This window comes from Nasonia vitripennis (genome assembly GCF_009193385.2).
Source record: "Nasonia vitripennis strain AsymCx chromosome 5 unlocalized genomic scaffold, Nvit_psr_1.1 chr5_random0007, whole genome shotgun sequence".
Taxonomy (NCBI): domain Eukaryota; kingdom Metazoa; phylum Arthropoda; class Insecta; order Hymenoptera; family Pteromalidae; genus Nasonia; species Nasonia vitripennis.
In genome coordinates this window covers 210,771-231,773 of record NW_022279658.1, presented here as the reverse complement: position 1 = coordinate 231,773, position 21,003 = coordinate 210,771, and the positions used below count along the sequence as shown (strand labels likewise).

The window sequence follows — 21,003 nt, the reverse complement described above, 5'->3', positions numbered from 1 at the left end:
AAAGCTCTCATACTTAGTTCTAGAGAGGTATGGGGGATATCACCTCTAGAATGGTGGACTTACCTGCGATCGGAAGAGGATCCAAAGCGCGCGAGTTTAACATACTATTATGGCTCAAAAAAATCAAAACCAAACCAAAAGGGACTTAAGGGTCGGAACTTGGAATGTTCGAAGTCTATACAGAGCAGGCGCGTTTAAAGAACTCATAAAGGAAGCTGATAGGTACAATCTAGATTTGGTAGCTATACAGGAATCGCGGTGGCCAGATGGCGGAGTACTGGCATCGGGTAACTTCACGTACCTGTATGGGGCCGGGAGCGGAAGATCCCTAGGCACCGGATTTCTCGTAAGCAAAAGCATCATACATTCGGTTAAAAGTTTGAAATCCGTCAATGATAGGCTCTCGTACATCATCATCGAATGGTATAGATATGTATTTATTAATGTATACTGTCCTACGGAGGACCAAGAAAATGAAGCTAAGGATCTCTATTACGAAACTATAGAGCAGGTAATCGATCAGTTCGCGTCTTACGATACAAGAATAGTATTAGGCAATTTGAATGCTAAAATAGATAGGGAGGAAATGTTTAGGCCTACTATAAGGAAGGAAAGCTTGCATAAAGCCAGCAACGATAAGGGTATTAGGGTCATAAATTTCGCGGCAGCAAAAGATCTTATAATCAAAACTACGTGTTTTAAGCACAAGGACATACACAAAGTAACGTGGATATCGCCGGACGGGGCCACACCGAACTAAACCGATCATTTTCTCATTGAAAAAATACGTCATACTAAAGTTCTCGACGTAAGGGCTCATAGAGGGGCAGATAGCGACTCAGACCACTTCTTAGTAGTAGCCAAATTAAGAGCTAGATTAGTAGCGAATCAAAATAGTAATCGAACAAACAAGGTAGAAAGCTTCGATATTGAAAAGCTACACGATAGAACAGAACGAATTAGGTACCAGATAGAAATTAATAACAGGTTTCAGGCACTTGAAGAAGCAAACACATCGCTGGAAGGGAATGGCGAACCGAATAGCTTATGGGGGGACATCAAAAAAACGGTAAAAGAGGCCGCGAACAGAGTACTGGGTAAAATAAAAAAGCCAAAGAGCAAACCATGGTTTGACGAAGAGTGCGAACTCTGGTTTGAAAGGCGCAAAAGGCTAAATTAGATAGCCTACACAATAGAAACGATAGGACCGTAGAAGAGTATTCTAATGTAAGGAAACAGGCGGGTGCGATCTACAGAAATAAGAAGCGGGATTATCAAAAGAATCTTATTAGGAGAATAGAAACAAACAGTAAGGAAAATAACCTAAGGGATAACGCCATCAGAAAGGGTTTTAGGAGTAGAGCGCAATTGATGAAGGACCAAAACGGGGACCTCGTAACAAATGACAACAAATTACTGTTGCTGTCGAAAAACTATTTCGATAAATTATTAAACGTGCACGAAAATAGCGAAGAATTAGGGGACGAAATTCACACTGCTGAATTCCACGTGGAGGAACCAAGCTACCACGAAGTAGAGGCCGCAGTTAAAAAACTAAAAAACAACAAAGCATCAGGAAATGACTCTATACCAGCTGAGTTACTTAAATATGGGGGCGTCGAGCTTACTTTTAAAATCTATAAACTAGTATGTGCCATCTGGAAAAATGAAACCATTTCCCGAAAATTGGAAGGAATCTGTCATTATACCGATTTTTAAAAAGGGGGATAAGACAGACTGCAATAACTATAGGGGTATCTCACTTTTAGCAACGTGCTACAAAGTTCTGTCAAACGTAATACAAGCTAGGCTTAATCCATTCGTGGAAGATATAGTAGGAGATTATCAGTGCGGATTTCAGCGCAACAGATCGACGAGCAATCAAATGTTTACCATAAGACAGTTGTTAGAGAAAAAGTGGGAATTTTGCGAAACATACACCAACTATTTATAGATTTTAAAAAAGCGTACGATTCTATTAAGCGAAGCAAAATGTATCAAATTCTAGTACTTCTCGGTGTACCAAAAAAACTCGTGAGATTAATTCAAATATGTCTGAACGGAAGCACGGGAAAGGCCCGAGTAGGCGGTAATGTATCAGAACCCTTCACGATACACGATGGTTTGAAACAAGGGGATGGGCTCTCTACGGTGCTGTTCAACTTAACGTTACAGTATGTCATTAGAAAAATGCAGGTGAGCCAGCTGGGCGCAACGCTTAATGGAACAACGCAGATACTAGGCTACGCATATGATTTGGATATACTGGGGGATTGTAGGGAAACGGTAGCAAGAAACGCGGAAATCCTCATAAAAGCGGCAGAGTATACAGGGTTAGAAGTGAGTGAATCCAAAATAAAGTACATGATTGTTGATAAACTAGGCATCTGCAGAGGGGAGGGAGATCTCAGAGTTGGGAATTTTACTTTTGAAAAGGTTAGCGAATACAGGTATCTGGGTACGACTATAAATGATAGAAACGAGATTAATGTCGGAATAAACAAGAGACTCTATTCTGGTAATGCTTGCTTCTACGCCGTGAGTAATTTACTTAAGTCGAGGCTGTTGTCTAAAAACGTTAAAATAAGAATATAAAGGACAATAATACTGCCGGTGGTTCTGTACGGATGCGACAAGTAGGCTCTCACTGAGCAGGCGGACAACCGTTTTAGGGTATATGAAAATAAAGTCTTGCGAAAAATATACGGGCCGACGAAAAATGAGGAAACCGAGGAATGAAGAAGACTACAAAATGATGAGTTACACAATCAGTACTCGTCACCAAATATTAACAGAATAATACAATCACGCAGATTGGGATGGGCAGGGCACGTAGCGAGAATGGGAGACGACCGTACGGCAGCGCGTGTCATGAAGGGCAGGCCGATGGTAACGCGACCTCTAGGTAGACCTAGACGCAGATGGGAGGACCACGTAAAAGCGGATTTAGTAGAAATAGGACGGGTGAGTGACGATCGGAGGGGTGCATCTTGGGTGGGGTTGACACAAGACAGGGCAGCGTGGAAGGCTTGCGTAGATGAGGCGATGAACTTTCGAGTTCCAAATGCCACTTAAAAAAAAGTGTCTATATAAAGGAGTTTGCTTTTTTCTCCAACTCGCTTTTTCATATATGAATAATGAAAATCATATACTAATGTTTTGACAAATCTAAAATGGAGAGACCAACGTATATTGGTTTCTTGATTGTAATACTTGTCCACTTCAGCTGTATAGCAACCAAATTTTCATCGAAGATTGCACAACTGTGAAAATTTGGTAGAGCTATGCGTGCTCCTGCTCGATATCTGCCTGTAAATTTATTTACTAATCGCACATCTACACGTTTCCGCTCTCGTTCAATACACTTTCCATAGACTGCATTAATTAACAATTTGTAGACATAAGTAACAATTTTTCAAATTCAGTCTTTGCACGCTAAACCCTAAAGTACAAAAATCGACGTAAAAAAGTCCGAATATCGCAATTTGTACTTAAGAAAAGTTGAGATTGTAAAATTTGTACCTTAAAATTTCTAAAAGAGAGATTTTGTACTTTTCGAAAGATCAAATTATTGATTTTAAACTTCGTTAAAGTACAGACTGCTAATTTTGTACTTTAAAATTTCTGGCGACTATTTAAAAAGTTCAAAAAAGTGATATTGTACTTGTGTGACCTTTCCAAAGCACTCACTTATAACTATTATACATAATTCATCATAAATAAATAGAAAACATGTTACAATAAGAGAATAATTTTTTTTCTTTAGTCAAATTTCACGTCGTCGTCAGCTGCTTGAGGAGGCGAGCAAGTATAATCGCGACCATCCTGACAGGCCCAAGACTGTCAAATTTGTTCGGGGCAGTTTAGCTCTCATTGACGCCAAGAAGAGACAGGGGTTTTTTCTTGCCAACAGATATCAAAGCTAATTATTGTGTTGCGGATAAAGCCAAGCTCACCATCTACTACCAAAATGTCCACTCACTGGTAAATAAGCTAACCTATATTCGTTCAAATCTTCTTCAACTGGCTTATTTACCGGATATCATCGTTTTTACAGAGACTTGGCTGTAACCCGCTTTATTATCTGCTGAGCTCGGACTGGTTGGCTATCGGATTTATAGAAGGGATTGTGACCTTCAGGCTGTTGGGGTCTCAAGAGATGGTGGCGTTCTTGTTGCTGTAAGGAATCACATCAACTCCTCTGAATTATTTGTCGAATCCTCACTCGAGCAAATTTTCATCAGAATTTCCCTTCCAGACATCACCATGATCCTGGGTGCGGTCTATCTTCAGCTTAATTCTGATACGACACGATACCAGGAGTATGTCGATGGGCTGGAGATCGTCGCTGAGGCCAATGCTGATTGTCAGCTTGTTATGGTGGGAGATTACAATCTTCCTTCCGTCACATGGCACTCAAATCCACTACAGTTTGCTCAGATTGGCTATGTGGATCCGGGTCATCGCATGAAGGCTGAACTCATCTGCGGCTGTTTTTCATCTTTGGGACTGTCCCAACTGATTCCACCACATTCATCGAAGGACTACTCGTTGGACCTATTGTTTGGATCCCCTGATTTCATCGATCTCTTTGAACTGAATGAACAGCTTGTGCCTACCGATGGTCATCATGTTCCGAGTGCTTTTAATGTTAATATTTGTTGTGATAGTGATTTTGTACCTGTGTCAAAGCGTAACTTTTTTGCTGCCGATTACGAATCAATTGTTAACCATCTTAGTGATGTGGACTGGGATTCGATCCTTTCTAGTGACTGTCTCGATGATATTTTGTGCGGTTTTTATAATGTTGTGGGCACCTGTATTAGCAAACAGGTTCCTTTGTCGAGATCGAGTCCTAGTACATATTCTGTATGGTATAATCGAGAACTTATACGTACTATTAGAGATAAAAAGTTGTCTCATAAAGCGTGGAAGCTCACTGGCGAAACCAGCGATGAAATTGTATTTAAGAGGCTCCGCGCCGTTTGTATCCGGATGTCGAGATCTCGGTACCGGGATTATGTTCAATCTGTGGAAACCGGCCTTAGGTCCAACATAAACGCGTTCTGGTCATTTGTCAATGGTTTGAAGGGCGAGGCTGGTATTCCAGTTACAACGTATCTTGATGGTTTAAAGGCTGAATCGAAGCCTGAAACGGTTAACTTGTTCTCTTCCCATTTCAATTCAGTTTATAACTGTAGTCCAGCTAGCCCTTTGAATCGTCTTCTTCATTCGTACGAGCTTATTTCCAACGTAAGTGTTTTGGCGGAGGATTTGCACCCTTTCGTCCGTGAGTTGAAATGCACGGCGAACCCTGGTCCGGACAATGTACATAATGTTTTTCTTAAGCGCTGCTGGCCAGTCTTGGAGAGGCCCCATAGTCGATATTTTTAACAAGATGTTGGCTAATGGGTATTTTCCTAAGGCGTGGAAGCGTTCTTATATTTTTCCGGTGTTTAAACATGGCGATAGACATGATGTCAAAAATTATAGGCCTATTTCTCTCATCAGCTGCATTCCGAAGCTTTTCGATGCGTTTTTGACTGACGTATTGTCCCAGCGACTACTTTGTAAGATCATTGCTCTGCAGCACGGCTTTCTGCCTGGCCGATCGACCTTAACTAACCTCTTGATTTTTAATGACTGTCTCTGATGCCGATGAGAACTAGGTTTAAGTGGACACTATCTATGTGGATTTCTCTAAGGCTTTCGATAGAGTTGATCATGACAGGTTGCTGGCTAAGCTGTGGAACTTTGGTGTTCGAGGTTCCATATTTGATCTATTGTCATCTTATCTTTCGAACCGCTATCAGTCTGTCAGAATAAATAATAGTGTGTCTCCAGCTGTCTTGGTGTCGTCTGGCGTACCTCAGGGCTCTCACCTGGGTCCTTTACTGTTTTGCATCTATATTGATGATCTTGTGAAGCAATTTCGCTTTGCGAATGCCCTGTTGTTCGCTGACGATGTCAAGATTTTTATGCGTATTCATTCGGAAGATGATGTGGAGAGACTGAGGGCTGATCTTAATGCTTTGGGCGGTTGGGCATGCGAAAATGGCCTGGTTATAAACGCGGCCAAGAGCCAGGTTGTGTCATTTTATAGAGGCAAGACGCAACTACAGTTCCAGTACGAGCTTGACGGATCGGTTATTGCCCGCACGAAGGTGGTTAGGGACTTGGGGATTTTATTTGACTCGCGCTTAACCTTTAGACCTCATGTTGATTACGTGGTCTCTAGGTGTCGTGGGCTGATCGGATTTTTGAAGAGAACTACTCGTGACTTTTCCAACATATCCGCTATTCTTTCTCTTTATAATACTCTGGTCATGCCTACTTTCATCTATTGTTGTCAAATTTGGTCTCCATACACTCAAATTGCTATTAACCATCTAGATTCCGTTCAACATAAATTCATTTGTTAATTGGCCAACAGGTCCGGCCAGCCCATGGCGCCTATTGATCACGATTATTCACTCATTGCGACATCGTTGGGTATTCCTTCGACACAGTCAGTACATCGGTACCATGATGGTCTGCTTACGTTTAAACTTTTGCGTAATTTTATGATTCGTCCGACGATTTCCGAACTTTTCTCAGTTAGACAATTATACTATAATCTGCGTAGCCATAGATTTATACATGAGCATCTGGCGCATTCGAACTTTGGGTTCTATTCGACCTTACCCAGCCTAAAGCGTGCCTGGAATTCTCTCCCTCAACGTATCACTGTCATTGAGCAATTGTCGGAATTTAAAGTGAATCTCAAATCATTTGTATCGGCATTTAGTTAGGTAACTTGGTTTATATTATCTTGTTGTTTTATATTGTTCGTTCTACTCAATATTTTATGTACCTGAATTCTATATTTTTGTAAGGGAATTCTTGCCCGTAGATTTATAAATACACAAATAAACAAATGAACTTTATAGTAACTTTATAGTAACTTTATAGTAAGAAATTTCAATGTCGCCCCTTTTACGCTAGACGTTAAGGATTACGACTACTAAAATTACGGAAAATTGAAGGGCAAAACAGATCAGACTTAAGGTTTTTGGGGTCGCTCAACACGAATCTGCTATCGAAATTGTAAAATATATTATTTAAACAATTTTTTTTAAATAAATTGTTGCAAAATTCACATTTTTTAAACGTTCAAGTCCGAAGCAGCAAGGTATATGGAGTTTTTGGAAGCTGAACACGAATTTGATGTCAGATATGCTAAATGATTTGATTCAACAATTTGGTTTATGCAAATTATTGCAAAATTAATTTTTTCACAAAAATTAGTGTTCTACTAGGGATTTTCGAGGTCACTGATTTCGAAACTTATATCAGATTCGCGAAATTATTTGTTTAAACAGTGTTATTTATGCAAATTAATGTAATATTATATATTTGATTAAAAGGAGTCTACTGTTAGGGATATTCAGAGTGCCTGATGACAAATCTGGGATCAGATTAGAACAAAAACTAAAATGCATAAAACTATTAACCCCGACCTCCTCAAATTTAATCATTTATTTAAGCTTCACCTTGGCATATCGAAGGAAGGCGATCAAAGTGAGACGAAAAATTAAAACTAATGCTTCCAAACCAACTTACCTCACGCGCTGCAAGTTCGGTAATAAAATACGTGGCACATTAAAGGAAGGCAAACATCGACAAGCTGTAAATCTAAAACCAAAGCTTCTGAACCAACTTACCCCACGCGCAGCGAGTTCAACAATAACATACGTGGCACATCGAAGGAAGGCGAGTAAAGCGAGAATAAATCTAAAACCAATATGCGTAAACCCATTTACCCTATGCTTTCCAAATTATTAAAATTAAAACCGAAAGCGAACATAACCAATCTACCACATGTGCAGCGAGTTCGCTAATAAAATACGTGGCACATTAAAGGAAGGCGAACATCGACAAGCTGTAAATCTAAACCTAAGCTTCATAACCAACCTAACACACGTGCAGCGAGTTCAATAATAAAATACGTGGCACATTAAAGGTAGGCGAAGATCAACAAGCTGTACATCTAAAACTAAAGCTTTAAACCCACCTACCCCACGCGCGGCGAGTTTGATAATCAAATACGTGGCATATCGAAGAAAGGCGAGTAAAGGGAGACAAAAAATTAAAACCGAAAGCGAACATAACCAACCTACCACACGTGCAGCGAGTTCGCTAATAAAATACGTGGCACATTAAAGGAAGGCGAACATCGACAAGCTGTAAATCTAAACCTAAGCTTCATAACCAACCTAACACACGTGCAGCGAGTTCGCTAATAAAATACGTGGCACATTAAAGGAAGGCGAACATCGACAAGCTGTAAATCTAAAACTTATGCTTCCAAACCCACTTACCCCACACGCAGCGAGTTCAATAATAAAATACGTGGCTCATCAAAGGAAGGCGGGTAAAGCGAGAATAAATCTAAAACCAATATGCGTAAACCCATTTACCCTATGCTATCCAAATTATTAATTTATTAAAACTACACCTTGGTACATCGTAGGAAGGCGAGCAAGAGCGAGAAAAAAATCTAAAACTAATGCTTCCAAACCCACTTACCCCACGCGCAGCGAGTTCAATAATAAAATAAGTGGCGGGTAAAGCGAGAATAAATCTAAAACCAATATGCGTTAACCCATTTACCCTATGCTTTCCAAATTATTAATTTATTTAAACTTGGTACATCGTAGGAAGGCGAGCAAGAGCGAGAAAAAAGTCTAAAACTAATGCTTCCAAACCCACTTACTCCACGCGCGGCGAGTTTGAAAATAAAATACGTGGCACGTCGAAGGAAGTCGAACCTCGACACGCTGTATATCTAAAGCTTAAGCTTCCAAACCCTCTCACCCCACGCGCAGCGAGTTCAATAATAAAATACGTGGCTCATCAAAGGAAGGCGATCAAAGCGAGACAAAATATTAATGCCGAAAGCGACCATAACCAACCTACCCCACGCGCGGCGAGTTCAATAATAAAATACGAGGCAAGGAAGGCGAGCCTCGACAAGCTGTAAATCTAAAACTAAAGCTTCAAAACCAATTAAACATACGCGTAGCGAGTTCAATAATAAAATGCGTGGCTCATCAAAGGAAGGCGATCAAAGCGAGACGAAAAATTAAAACCGAAAGCGAACATAACCAACCTACCACACGTGCAGCGAGTTCGCTAATAAAATACGTGGCACATTAAAGGAAGGCGAACATCGACAAGCTGTAAATCTAAAACTAATGCTTCCAAACCCACTTACCCCACGCGCAGCGAGTTCAATAATAAAATACGTGGATCATCAAAGGAAGGCGATCAAAGCGAGACAAAAAATTAATGCCGAAAGCGACCATAACCAACCTACCACACGTGCAGCGAGTTCGGTAATAAAATACGTGGCACATCGAAGGAAGGCGAAACTTGACAAACTGTATATGGAGTTTTTGGAAGCTGAACACGAATTTGATGTCAGATATGCTAAATGATTTGATTCAACAATTTGGTTTATGCAAATTATTGCAAAATTAATTTTTTCACAAAAATTAGTGTTCTACTAGGGATTTTCGAGGTCACTGATTTCGAAACTTATATCAGATTCGCGAAATTATTTGTTTAAACAGTGTTATTTATGCAAATTAATGTAATATTATATATTTGATTAAAAGGAGTCTACTGTTAGGGATATTCAGAGTGCCTGATGACAAATCTGGGATCAGATTAGAACAAAAACTAAAATGCATAAAACTATTAACCCCGACCTCCTCAAATTTAATCATTTATTTAAGCTTCACCTTGGCATATCGAAGGAAGGCGATCAAAGTGAGACGAAAAATTAAAACTAATGCTTCCAAACCAACTTACCTCACGCGCTGCAAGTTCGGTAATAAAATACGTGGAACATTAAAGGAAGGCAAACATCGACAAGCTGTAAATCTAAAACCAAAGCTTCTGAACCAACTTACCCCACGCGCAGCGAGTTCAACAATAACATACGTGGCACATCGAAGGAAGGCGAGTAAAGCGAGAATAAATCTAAAACCAATATGCGTAAACCCATTTACCCTATGCTTTCCAAATTATTAAAATTAAAACCGAAAGCGAACATAACCAATCTACCACATGTGCAGCGAGTTCGCTAATAAAATACGTGGCACATTAAAGGAAGGCGAACATCGACAAGCTGTAAATCTAAACCTAAGCTTCATAACCAACCTAACACACGTGCAGCGAGTTCAATAATAAAATACGTGGCACATTAAAGGTAGGCGAAGATCAACAAGCTGTACATCTAAAACTAAAGCTTTAAACCCACCTACCCCACGCGCGGCGAGTTTGATAATCAAATACGTGGCATATCGAAGAAAGGCGAGTAAAGGGAGACAAAAAATTAAAACCGAAAGCGAACATAACCAACCTACCACACGTGCAGCGAGTTCGCTAATAAAATACGTGGCACATTAAAGGAAGGCGAACATCGACAAGCTGTAAATCTAAACCTAAGCTTCATAACCAACCTAACACACGTGCAGCGAGTTCGCTAATAAAATACGTGGCACATTAAAGGAAGGCGAACATCGACAAGCTGTAAATCTAAAACTTATGCTTCCAAACCCACTTACCCCACACGCAGCGAGTTCAATAATAAAATACGTGGCTCATCAAAGGAAGGCGGGTAAAGCGAGAATAAATCTAAAACCAATATGCGTAAACCCATTTACCCTATGCTATCCAAATTATTAATTTATTAAAACTACACCTTGGTACATCGTAGGAAGGCGAGCAAGAGCGAGAAAAAAATCTAAAACTAATGCTTCCAAACCCACTTACCCCACGCGCAGCGAGTTCAATAATAAAATAAGTGGCTCATCGAAGGAAGGCGAGCCTCGACAAGCTGTAAATCTAAAACTAAAACTTCAAAACCAACTAAACATACGCGCAGCGAGTTCAATAATAAAATGCGTGGCTCATCAAAGGAAGGTGATCAAAGCGAGACGAGAAATTATCACCGAAAGCGAACATAACCAACCTACCACACGTGCAGCGAGTTCGCTAATAAAATACGTGGCACATTAAAGGAAGGCGAACATCGACAAGCTGTAAATCTAAAACTAATGCTTCCAAACCCACTTACCCCACGCGCGGCGAGTTTGAAAATAAAATACGTGGCACGTCGAAGGAAGTCGAACCTCGACACGCTGTATATCTAAAGCTTAAGCTTCCAAACCCTCTCACCCCACGCGCAGCGAGTTCAATAATAAAATACGTGGCTCATCAAAGGAAGGCGATCAAAGCGAGACAAAATATTAATGCCGAAAGCGACCATAACCAACCTACCCCACGCGCGGCGAGTTCAATAATAAAATACGAGGCAAGGAAGGCGAGCCTCGACAAGCTGTAAATCTAAAACTAAAGCTTCAAAACCAATTAAACATACGCGTAGCGAGTTCAATAATAAAATGCGTGGCTCATCAAAGGAAGGCGATCAAAGCGAGACGAAAAATTAAAACCGAAAGCGAACATAACCAACCTACCACACGTGCAGCGAGTTCGCTAATAAAATACGTGGCACATTAAAGGAAGGCGAACATCGACAAGCTGTAAATCTAAAACTAATGCTTCCAAACCCACTTACCCCACGCGCAGCGAGTTCAATAATAAAATACGTGGATCATCAAAGGAAGGCGATCAAAGCGAGACAAAAAATTAATGCCGAAAGCGACCATAACCAACCTACCACACGTGCAGCGAGTTCGGTAATAAAATACGTGGCACATCGAAGGAAGGCGAAACTTGACAAACTGTATATGGAGTTTTTGGAAGCTGAACACGAATTTGATGTCAGATATGCTAAATGATTTGATTCAACAATTTGGTTTATGCAAATTATTGCAAAATTAATTTTTTCACAAAAATTAGTGTTCTACTAGGGATTTTCGAGGTCACTGATTTCGAAACTTATATCAGATTCGCGAAATTATTTGTTTAAACAGTGTTATTTATGCAAATTAATGTAATATTATATATTTGATTAAAAGGAGTCTACTGTTAGGGATATTCAGAGTGCCTGATGACAAATCTGGGATCAGATTAGAACAAAAACTAAAATGCATAAAACTATTAACCCCGACCTCCTCAAATTTAATCATTTATTTAAGCTTCACCTTGGCATATCGAAGGAAGGCGATCAAAGTGAGACGAAAAATTAAAACTAATGCTTCCAAACCAACTTACCTCACGCGCTGCAAGTTCGGTAATAAAATACGTGGAACATTAAAGGAAGGCAAACATCGACAAGCTGTAAATCTAAAACCAAAGCTTCTGAACCAACTTACCCCACGCGCAGCGAGTTCAACAATAACATACGTGGCACATCGAAGGAAGGCGAGTAAAGCGAGAATAAATCTAAAACCAATATGCGTAAACCCATTTACCCTATGCTTTCCAAATTATTAAAATTAAAACCGAAAGCGAACATAACCAATCTACCACATGTGCAGCGAGTTCGCTAATAAAATACGTGGCACATTAAAGGAAGGCGAACATCGACAAGCTGTAAATCTAAACCTAAGCTTCATAACCAACCTAACACACGTGCAGCGAGTTCAATAATAAAATACGTGGCACATTAAAGGTAGGCGAAGATCAACAAGCTGTACATCTAAAACTAAAGCTTTAAACCCACCTACCCCACGCGCGGCGAGTTTGATAATCAAATACGTGGCATATCGAAGAAAGGCGAGTAAAGGGAGACAAAAAATTAAAACCGAAAGCGAACATAACCAACCTACCACACGTGCAGCGAGTTCGCTAATAAAATACGTGGCACATTAAAGGAAGGCGAACATCGACAAGCTGTAAATCTAAACCTAAGCTTCATAACCAACCTAACACACGTGCAGCGAGTTCGCTAATAAAATACGTGGCACATTAAAGGAAGGCGAACATCGACAAGCTGTAAATCTAAAACTTATGCTTCCAAACCCACTTACCCCACACGCAGCGAGTTCAATAATAAAATACGTGGCTCATCAAAGGAAGGCGGGTAAAGCGAGAATAAATCTAAAACCAATATGCGTAAACCCATTTACCCTATGCTATCCAAATTATTAATTTATTAAAACTACACCTTGGTACATCGTAGGAAGGCGAGCAAGAGCGAGAAAAAAATCTAAAACTAATGCTTCCAAACCCACTTACCCCACGCGCAGCGAGTTCAATAATAAAATAAGTGGCTCATCGAAGGAAGGCGAGCCTCGACAAGCTGTAAATCTAAAACTAAAACTTCAAAACCAACTAAACATACGCGCAGCGAGTTCAATAATAAAATGCGTGGCTCATCAAAGGAAGGTGATCAAAGCGAGACGAGAAATTATCACCGAAAGCGAACATAACCAACCTACCACACGTGCAGCGAGTTCGCTAATAAAATACGTGGCACATTAAAGGAAGGCGAACATCGACAAGCTGTAAATCTAAAACTAATGCTTCCAAACCCACTTACCCCACGCGCGGCGAGTTTGAAAATAAAATACGTGGCACGTCGAAGGAAGTCGAACCTCGACACGCTGTATATCTAAAGCTTAAGCTTCCAAACCCTCTCACCCCACGCGCAGCGAGTTCAATAATAAAATACGTGGCTCATCAAAGGAAGGCGATCAAAGCGAGACAAAATATTAATGCCGAAAGCGACCATAACCAACCTACCCCACGCGCGGCGAGTTCAATAATAAAATACGAGGCAAGGAAGGCGAGCCTCGACAAGCTGTAAATCTAAAACTAAAGCTTCAAAACCAATTAAACATACGCGTAGCGAGTTCAATAATAAAATGCGTGGCTCATCAAAGGAAGGCGATCAAAGCGAGACGAAAAATTAAAACCGAAAGCGAACATAACCAACCTACCACACGTGCAGCGAGTTCGCTAATAAAATACGTGGCACATTAAAGGAAGGCGAACATCGACAAGCTGTAAATCTAAAACTAATGCTTCCAAACCCACTTACCCCACGCGCAGCGAGTTCAATAATAAAATACGTGGATCATCAAAGGAAGGCGATCAAAGCGAGACAAAAAATTAATGCCGAAAGCGACCATAACCAACCTACCACACGTGCAGCGAGTTCGGTAATAAAATACGTGGCACATCGAAGGAAGGCGAAACTTGACATACTGTAAAACTAAACCTAAGCTTCATAACCAACCTACCCCAGGCGCAGCGAGTTCAATAATGAAATACGTGGCACGCCGAAGGAAGGCGATCAAAGCGAGACGAAAAATTAAAACCGAAAGCGAACATAACCAACCTACCACACGTGCAGCGAGTTCGCTAATAAAATACGTGGCACATTAAAGGAAGGCGAACATCGACAAGCTGTAAATCTAAAACTAATGCTTCCAAACCCACTTACCCCACGCGCAGCGAGTTCAATAATAAAATACGTGGATCATCAAAGGAAGGCGGGTAAAGCGAGAATAAATCTAAAACCAATATGCGTAAACCCATTTACCCTATGCTTTCCAAATTATTAATTTATTTAAACTACACCTTGGTACATCGTAGGAAGGCGAGCAAGAGCGAGAAAAAAATCTAAAACTAATGCTTCCAAACCCACTTACCCCACGCGCAGCGAGTTCAATAATGAAATACGTGGCACGCCGAAGGAAGGCGATCAAAGCGAGACGAAAAATTAAAACCGAAAGCGAACATAACCAACCTACCACACGTGCAGCGAGTTCGCTAATAAAATACGTGGCACATTAAAGGAAGGCGAACATCGACAAGCTGTAAATCTAAACCTAATGCTTCCAAACCCACTTACCCCACGCGCAGCGAGTTCAATAATAAAATACGTGGATCATCAAAGGAAGGCGATCAAAGCGAGACAAAAAATTAATGCCGAAAGCGACCATAACCAACCTACCACACGTGCAGCGAGTTCGGTAATAAAATACGTGGCACATCGAAGGAAGGCGAAACTTGACAAACTGTAAAACTAAACCTAAGCTTCATAACCAACCTACCCCAGGCGCAGCGAGTTCAATAATGAAATACGTGGCACGCCGAAGGAAGGCGATCAAAGTGAGACGAAAAATTAAAACCGAAAGCGAACATAACCAATCTACCACACGTGCAGCGAGTTCGGTAATAAAATACGTGGCACATTAAAGGAAGGCGAACATTGACAAGCTGTAAATCTAAAACTAATGCTTCCAAACCCACTTACCCCACGCGCAGCGAGTTCAATAATAAAATACGTGGATCATCAAAGGAAGGCGGGTAAAGCGAGAATAAATCTAAAACCAATATGCGTAAACCCATTTACCCTATGCTTTCCAAATTATTAATTTATTTAAACTACACCTTGGTACATCGTAGGAAGGCGAACAAGAGCGAGAAAAAATCTAAAACTAATGCTTCCAAACCCACTTACCCCACGCGCAGCGAGTTCAATAATAAAATACGTGGCACATCGAAGGAAGGCGAAACTTGACAAACTGTAAAACTAAACCTAAGCTTCATAACCAACCTACCCCAGGCGCAGCGAGTTCAATAATGAAATACGTGGCACGCCGAAGGAAGGCGATCAAAGCGAGACGAAAAATTAAAACCGAAAGCGAACATAACCAACCTACCACACGTGCAGCGAGTTCGCTAATAAAATACGTGGCACATTAAAGGAAGGCGAACATCGACAAGCTGTAAATCTAAAACTAATGCTTCCAAACCCACTTACCCCACGCGCAGCGAGTTCAATAATAAAATACGTGGATCATCAAAGGAAGGCGGGTAAAGCGAGAATAAATCTAAAACCAATATGCGTAAACCCATTTACCCTATGCTTTCCAAATTATTAATTTATTTAAACTACACCTTGGTACATCGTAGGAAGGCGAGCAAGAGCGAGAAAAAATCTAAAACTAATGCTTCCAAACCCACTTACCCCACGCGCAGCGAGTTCAATAATAAAATACGTGGCTCATCGAAGGAAGGCGAGCCTCGACAAGCTGTAAATCTAAAACTAAAACTTCAAAACCAACTAAACATACGCGCAGCGAGTTCAATAATAAAATGCGTGGCTCATCAAAGGAAGGTGATCAAAGCGAGACGAGAAATTATCACCGAAAGCGAACATAACCAATCTACCACACGTGCAGCGAGTTCGGTAATAAAATACGTGGCACATTAAAGGAAGGCGAACATCGACAAGCTGTAAATCTAAAACTAATGCTTCCAAACCCACTTACCCCACGCGCAGCGAGTTCAATAATAAAAAACGTGGATCATCAAAGGAAGGCGGGTAAAGCGAGAATAAATCTAAAACCAATATGCGTTAACCCATTTACCCTATGCTTTCCAAATTATTAATTTATTTAAACTTGGTACATCGTAGGAAGGCGAGCAAGAGCGAGAAAAAAGTCTAAAACTAATGCTTCCAAACCCACTTACTCCACGCGCGGCGAGTTTGAAAATTAAATACGTGGCACGTCGAAGGAAGTCGAACCTCGACACGCTGTATATCTAAAGCTTAAGCTTCCAAACCCTCTCACCCCACGCGCAGCGAGTTCAATAATAAAATACGTGGCTCATCAAAGGAAGGCGATCAAAGCGAGACAAAATATTAATGCCGAAAGCGACCATAACCAACCTACCCCACGCGCGGCGAGTTCAATAATAAAATACGAGGCAAGGAAGGCGAGCCTCGACAAGCTGTAAATCTAAAACTAAAGCTTCAAAACCAATTAAACATACGCGTAGCGAGTTCAATAATAAAATGCGTGGCTCATCAAAGGAAGGCGATCAAAGCGAGACGAAAAATTAAAACCGAAAGCGAACATAACCAACCTACCACACGTGCAGCGAGTTCGCTAATAAAATACGTGGCACATTAAAGGAAGGCGAACATCGACAAGCTGTAAATCTAAAACTAATGCTTCCAAACCCACTTACCCCACGCGCAGCGAGTTCAATAATAAAATACGTGGATCATCAAAGGAAGGCGATCAAAGCGAGACAAAAAATTAATGCCGAAAGCGACCATAACCAACCTACCACACGTGCAGCGAGTTCGGTAATAAAATACGTGGCACATCGAAGGAAGGCGAAACTTGACAAACTGTAAAACTAAACCTAAGCTTCATAACCAACCTACCCCAGGCGCAGCGAGTTCAATAATGAAATACGTGGCACGCCGAAGGAAGGCGATCAAAGTGAGACGAAAAATTAAAACCGAAAGCGAACATAACCAATCTACCACACGTGCAGCGAGTTCGGTAATAAAATACGTGGCACATTAAAGGAAGGCGAACATCGACAAGCTGTAAATCTAAAACTAATGCTTCCAAACCCACTTACCCCACGCGCAGCGAGTTCGCTAATAAAATACGTGGCACATTAAAGGAAGGCGAACATCGACAAGCTGTAAATCTAAAACTAATGCTTCCAAACCCACTTACCCCACGCGCAGCGAGTTCAATAATAAAATACGTGGATCATCAAAGGAAGGCGGGTAAAGCGAGAATAAATCTAAAACCAATATGCGTTAACCCATTTACCCTATGCTATCCAAATTATTAATTTATTAAAACTACACCTTGGTACATCGTAGGAAGGCGAGCAAGAGCGAGAAAAAAATCCAAAACTAATGCTTCCAAACCCACTTACCCCACGCGCAGCGAGTTCAATAATAAAATAAGTGGCTCATCGAAGGAAGGCGAGCCTCGACAAGCTGTAAATCTAAAACTAAAACTTCAAAACCAACTAAACATACGCGCAGCGAGTTCAATAATAAAATGCGTGGCTCATCAAAGGAAGGTGATCAAAGCGAGACGAGAAATTATCACCGAAAGCGAACATAACCAACCTACCACACGTGCAGCGAGTTCGCTAATAAAATACGTGGCACATTAAAGGAAGGCGAACATCGACAAGCTGTAAATCTAAAACTAATGCTTCCAAACCCACTTACCCCACGCGCGGCGAGTTTGAAAATAAAATACGTGGCACGTCGAAGGAAGTCGAACCTCGACACGTTGTATATCTAAAGCTTAAGCTTCCAAACCCTCTCACCCCACGCGCAGCGAGTTCAATAATAAAATACGTGGCTCATCAAAGGAAGGCGATCAAAGCGAGACAAAAAATTAATGCCGAAAGCGACCATAACCAACCTACCCCACGCGCGGCGAGTTCAATAATAAAATACGAGGCAAGGAAGGCGAGCCTCGACAAGCTGTAAATCTAAAACTAAAGCTTCAAAACCAATTAAACATACGCGTAGCGAGTTCAATAATAAAATGCGTGGCTCATCAAAGGAAGGCGATCAAAGCGAGACGAAAAATTAAAACCGAAAGCGAACATAACCAACCTACCACACGTGCAGCGAGTTCGCTAATAAAATACGTGGCACATTAAAGGAAGGCGAACATCGACAAGCTGTAAATCTAAAACTAATGCTTCCAAACCCACTTACCCCACGCGCAGCGAGTTCAATAATAAAATACGTGGCACATCGAAGGAAGGCGAAACTTGACAAACTGTAAAACTAAACCTAAGCTTCATAACCAACCTACCCCAGGCGCAGCGAGTTCAATAATGAAATACGTGGCACGCCGAAGGAAGGCGATCAAAGTGAGACGAAAAATTAAAACCGAAAGCGAACATAACCAATCTACCACACGTGCAGCGAGTTCGGTAATAAAATACGTGGCACATTAAAGGAAGGCGAACATCGACAAGCTGTAAATCTAAAACTAATGCTTCCAAACCCACTTACCCCACGCGCAGCGAGTTCGCTAATAAAATACGTGGCACATTAAAGGAAGGCGAACATCGACAAGCTGTAAATCTAAAACTAATGCTTCCAAACCCACTTACCCCACGCGCAGCGAGTTCAATAATAAAATACGTGGATCATCAAAGGAAGGCGGGTAAAGCGAGAATAAATCTAAAACCAATATGCGTAAACCCATTTACCCTATGCTTTCCAAATTATTAATTTATTTAAACTACACCTTGGTACATCGTAGGAAGGCGAGCAAGAGCGAGAAAAAATCTAAAACTAATGCTTCCAAACCCACTTACCCCACGCGCAGCGAGTTCAATAATAAAATACGTGGCTCATCGAAGGAAGGCGAGCCTCGACAAGCTGTAAATCTAAAACTAAAACTTCAAAACCAACTAAACATACGCGCAGCGAGTTCAATAATAAAATGCGTGGCTCATCAAAGGAAGGTGATCAAAGCGAGACGAGAAATTATCACCGAAAGCGAACATAACCAATCTACCACACGTGCAGCGAGTTCGCTAATAAAATACGTGGCACATTAAAGGAAGGCGAACATCGACAAGCTGTAAATCTAAAACTAATGCTTCCAAACCCACTTACCCCACGCGCGGCGAGTTTGAAAATAAAATACGTGGCACGTCGAAGGAAGTCGAACCTCGACACGCTGTATATCTAAAGCTTAAGCTTCCAAACCCTCTCACCCCACGCGCAGCGAGTTCAATAATAAAATACGTGGCTCATCAAAGGAAGGCGATCAAAGCGAGACAAAATATTAATGCCGAAAGCGACCATAACCAACCTACCCCACGCGCGGCGAGTTCAATAATAAAATACGAGGCAAGGAAGGCGAGCCTCGACAAGCTGTAAATCTAAAACTAAAGCTTCAAAACCAATTAAACATACGCGTAGCGAGTTCAATAATAAAATGCGTGGCTCATCAAAGGAAGGCGATCAAAGCGAGACGAAAAATTAAAACCGAAAGCGAACATAACCAACCTACCACACGTGCAGCGAGTTCGCTAATAAAATACGTGGCACATTAAAGGAAGGCGAACATCGACAAGCTGTAAATCTAAAACTAATGCTTCCAAACCCACTTACCCCACGCGCAGCGAGTTCAATAATAAAATACGTGGATCATCAAAGGAAGGCGATCAAAGCGAGACAAAAAATTAATGCCGAAAGCGACCATAACCAACCTACCACACGTGCAGCGAGTTCGGTAATAAAATACGTGGCACATCGAAGGAAGGCGAAACTTGACAAACTGTAAAACTAAACCTAAGCTTCATAACCAACCTACCCCAGGCGCAGCGAGTTCAATAATGAAATACGTGGCACGCCGAAGGAAGGCGATCAAAGTGAGACGAAAAATTAAAACCGAAAGCGAACATAACCAATCTACCACACGTGCAGCGAGTTCGGTAATAAAATACGTGGCACATTAAAGGAAGGCGAACATCGACAAGCTGTAAATCTAAAACTAATGCTTCCAAACCCACTTACCCCACGCGCAGCGAGTTCGCTAATAAAATACGTGGCACATTAAAGGAAGGCGAACATCGACAAGCTGTAAATCTAAAACTAATGCTTCCAAACCCACTTACCCCACGCGCAGCGAGTTCAATAATAAAATACGTGGATCATCAAAGGAAGGCGGGTAAAGCGAGAATAAATCTAAAACCAATATGCGTTAACCCATTTACCCTATGCTTTCCAAATTATTAATTTATTTAAACTTGGTACATCGTAGGAAGGCGAGCAAGAGCGAGAAAAAAGTCTAAAACTAATGCTTTCAAACCCACTTACTCCACGCGCAGCGAGTTCAATAATAAAATACGTGGCTCATCGAAGGAATGCGAACATCGACAAGCTGTACATCTAAAACTTAAGCTTTAAACCCACCTACCGCACGCGCGGCGAGTTTGAAAATAAAATACGTGGCACGTCGAAGGAAGTCGAACCTCGACACGCTGTATATCTAAAGCCTAAGCTTCCAAACCCACTCACCCCACGCGCAGCGAGTTCAATAATGAAATACGTGGCACGTCGAAGGAAGGCGATCAGTGAGAAAAAAAATTAAAACCGAAAGCGACCATAATCAACCTACCACAAGTACAGCGAGTTCGGTAATAAAATACGGGGTATATCGGAGGATGGCGAACATCTACAAGCTCTAAATCTAAAACTAAGCTTCGCAACCAACTTATCCAACGCGAATCGAGTTC

General features: G+C 41.2%; 2 protein-coding genes across 14 annotated transcripts in view; both read left to right on the top strand.

The window, feature by feature from the left end:
- LOC107982113 overlaps positions 1–21,003 on the top strand; it is a 729,835-nt gene that overhangs the window by 511,925 nt on the left and 196,907 nt on the right. The window lies entirely within an intron of this gene.
- LOC116417938 lies at positions 4,060–6,932 on the top strand. Its single transcript, XM_031933115.1, has 2 exons — positions 4,060–4,179; positions 4,259–6,932. The coding sequence occupies exon 2, from the start codon at positions 4,267–4,269 to the stop codon at positions 5,392–5,394; it is 1,128 nt and encodes a 375-aa protein (XP_031788975.1). The 5' UTR covers positions 4,060–4,179; positions 4,259–4,266; the 3' UTR covers positions 5,395–6,932.

Excerpts from the sequence above, each read along its gene's own strand:
- LOC116417938 (XM_031933115.1), top strand. The coding sequence starts at position 4,267 with ATGATCCTGGGTGCGGTCTATCTTCAGCTTAATTCTGATACGACACGA.